A 3,564-nucleotide genomic window follows, 5' to 3' on the forward strand; every position below is an offset into this window, starting at 1 on the left:
GCGCGGTGGGCTGCGGCGCGCTGCGGGTGGTTGTGCGCCTGCCTGGTGGTGTGCGGCGGCCGCTCAGCCCGCCCGACCGGGTCGTCGGCGGCCCAGGGCGCGGGCATGCGGTCTGCGCTGCATGTGAGGTTGTGTGCGCGGCTGGCGCGTATGTTTCCGTGCGGCGAGGGACGCGCGTATGTGTTCACGCTGCGGGCGCGGGCGGGCGCGGAGGGCGGCGCGGTCTCACCGCGGTCCGACGCCCGTTGGTCTTCTGCGTGACGAGGGTGGGCGCGCAAAGAGGCCTTGCCGCCATACGGCAGGCGGGACTAGAGTGGCACACTGGTGCACGGATGGGGGCGCGAGCCGCCATCTTGGACTGTGAGGCGAGTATATTTGCAACCGGGAGCTCGCCGCCGCCCCTACACCGCCGCCGCCGCCCTCCCGGTGGCAAATAATAGCCCAAGTCGAAGAGTGCGCCCCGCCCTCGGTATCTGGGCGGCAGGCGGGACTAGAGTGGCACGCCGGTGCACGGATGGGGGCGCGAGCCGCCATCTTGGACTGTGAGGCGAGTATTTGCATCCGGGAGCTCGCCGCCGCCCCTACACCGCCGCCGCCGCCCTCCCGGAGTACGCCGACAGCTGCCCCCTCGGCCATTCACCGCAGGCCGACCGCCCCAACGCTGGTGAGAACCTCTACTGGGCAGGAAGCACGGCGCCAGGCCGCTTCCGCGCGGACACGAGCTATAGCAACGCGGTCAACAGCTGGTACGAGGAGATTGACAACTATGATTTCGCGACGGGCACGAGCAAGCCGGATTCAACAGGAGCGACTGGCCACTTTACGCAGGTCGTCTGGAAGACCTCCGTCGAGGTTGGCTGCGGCGTTAACCTCGACTGCAATAACTTGAGAGAGGGGTGGTACAACCTGGCCGTTGTCTGCCGCTATTCGCCCCCTGGGAACTACGCTGGCGAATACACTACGAAGGTGGGACCGCCCAAGTCGAGGGGGTGCGACTCGACGGTCTCGCCACCGCCGGTAGCCCTCCCGCCCCCTCCGCCGCCGCCACCGCCGCCGACGGCTCCGTGCGGGCCATCCACGCTGTCGATTGACGCCTCCGCGGGGGACTTGACCATCCACGTCGACCAGCTCCCGTGCGGGATCAAGGTGGGCGACTTCCTATCGATCGGGGCTGACCTCAACCTCCTGATCACCGTTCTGCAGAGCCTCTTCGATGGCAGCGTCCAGAGGCGGCGGTCGCCACGCGAGCGCCGACTTCAAGACGCGGGTGCGTCCATATCCTTCGCGATCCGGGAAGCTCATGGTGGGGCGCTCCCTCGCCGTGCGCGTCTTCGTGGCCGCAATCAGCTCAGTACAGAGCCAATCAGCAGAAATGGGGAAGGAGAAGTACACTTGCAGCGGAAGAGCGAGCGTGAGCGGCTACCCCATCTGGTGCGGGCGCTACGACAACTTAACTTGGGCTATCGGCTATGTTTCAATGTTCCACCTATTTCGGTTAGGCCATGGAAACTGCTCCAACGCCGATAAGGCCTACGCACAATCCCTGGTCTCTGAAATTCAACGTAGCGACCTTATTGCGCTCTACCTCCGGGTGGAAAATCGAGCTGCCTACAGCAGATGCAGCAGCATCACGAATTTGGATGAGAACTGCGAAAGAATTGGTGTGCCGGCGAAGTTGAAACAGGGCGAGGCTCTGGAGCTCAAGCTGACTTGCGCTGACGAGACATGCGGCCAAACAGTCGGAGACGTGTGGCGGGTAGTGAACTACTCGGCACCCATCGGTAGTGGGCTCCACCTAGACTTTCCTGAGAATTGTTTTGATGCGTCGCCGGCGGAGTGCTTCACTACTCCAAAGATTCGTGCAACAAAGGACATCTATTTTGAAGCGGACCAGGCACTAGGCTTCGGGACAATCTTCCTGTTTGCAGGCCCGGATCTTCCCTTCCCCCGGTCGGCGCCACTGGGAGGTTCGCCCAACTCGGACGGCAGCGTCACAATCGTGACTGCCCTTAGCTACCAGAGCATGGTTAGCAACTCTTCGAGGTGCCGAGAAGAGGCCGTCGCCGACGCCGAGGGGACGACGAGGCTCAAGTTTCTCATGCCCCCTCCGCCCTCTCCTCCCGTAGCGGTCCCGCCCGGTCAGCCCGCCCCGCCGAACCACCCCCCGGCTTTGGTACTCGACAAGGACCCGCATCTCCATTTTGCGCACGGCGGGCGCGCCGACTTTCGAGGTCGCCACGGCCGGCTATTCAACTTCTTCTCCGCGCCAAACATCGCTGTCAACCTCCGGATCGAGAATGCCACGTTTGAGCTGCACCGCTCGGACGGCAGCACCCTCGTCGTCGACGGATCGTTCGTCACGGAGATGCACTTGACCGCGCGCGTGGGGCCGACGAAGCGGGTCTGGGCCAACTTCTCCTTTTGGGCGTCCGAGCTGACGGAGAACAATTGGGGCTATAAGGTCATCAACGGTTCCTGTCACGGTCGCCGCGTCCGGATCGGCAAGGGCAAGTCAAAGCGGTGCGAGGAGCTCACCGTCGCCGTGCAGATGTCTCACGCGACATTCGCGGCGGGGAACTGGAGCTTCAGTGTGCAGGGCCGCCCGACCTTTGACCTCATCGCAGGGCCGGAGCACCGTCTCGACATTGGCGCTGGTGTCAAGGGCGACTACGCGGAGCGTTTCCAGCCGCACGGCATCTTTGGGCAGTCCTTTTCATCGACCGGGCCGCTCTATGGCAAGGTGGACAACTACCCGCACTCGGGCCACTTTGTCACCTCCGCGCAGGCGCGGGGGTCGTAGGCGCAGCTAGGTCACTCACACGCCCCAGCCTCAAGCCGAGCCCTGGCGTGTGCAGGCGGAGGGCGCCATCGAGGGCGACGCCTCACTGTACGAGGTGCCGTCGCCCTACGCTACGCAGTACGTCTTTTCACGCTTCGACGGCGCGGAGCGCAGCGGGCCGCTGCCGGCGGGAGGTAGGCTCGAGGCGCTCGTTGGGGAGGAGCAGGCGCGCAGCGCTGCGGCGAGCGAGGCCTCGCGGCTCCTCAGCGTTGCGGAGAGGAAGGCGGAGAGGCTGCTGAGCGAGGCGAGGCAGGAGGCGCGGCGGATAGGCGAGGCGGCCCGCGCGCCAGCGGAGGAGGTGCAGTTGGTGATCGCACAGCACCACCGGCGGATGAGGCGAAGGCATCGGGGAGATAGCTCCCGTGAGCGCGAGTCCGAGTGGGATGTGCTATAGGATAGAGGTAGCATGACGACCGACACACGCTCGCCCTTGGCCGATAATGGCGTGGTGCATGGCGCATCGGACGGTTCAGCCACCTTTGGGGCAAACCTAGGGGCAAACCTTGCGCCTTGGCCCTCTTGACCTTGCTTACTCCACTTCGAGAGAGAGAGGGAGTCGTGCAGCAGCACTGTCCCCGCGCGCCGCGAGGCGTGAGCGTGTCGTGACCGCGCGCCCCAGCTCCGGAGCCGCGCGCCGCGGCCCCACGCTCCCCTGTTAGCCTTACCAGGCACCAGGCACAACATACTTTGTTATGAATGTGCACATCGGCCATATGACTTTAGAT

General features: G+C 64.9%; 1 protein-coding gene across 1 annotated transcript; it reads left to right on the forward strand.

The window, feature by feature from the left end:
* Positions 1-663: 663 nt before the first annotated feature.
* EMIHUDRAFT_59804 (hypothetical protein) lies at positions 664-954 on the forward strand (the record flags this gene model as incomplete). The annotated part of the gene is made up of 1 exon (XM_005790098.1): positions 664-954. A coding segment is annotated over one exon (291 nt), but the record flags the coding sequence as incomplete, so codon positions are not given.
* Between the last annotated feature and the right edge of the window lie 2,610 nt (positions 955-3,564).

The sequence above is a fragment of the Emiliania huxleyi genome (genome assembly GCF_000372725.1).
Source record: "Emiliania huxleyi CCMP1516 chromosome Unknown EMIHUscaffold_1224, whole genome shotgun sequence".
Lineage (NCBI taxonomy): Eukaryota > Haptophyta > Isochrysidales > Noelaerhabdaceae > Emiliania > Emiliania huxleyi.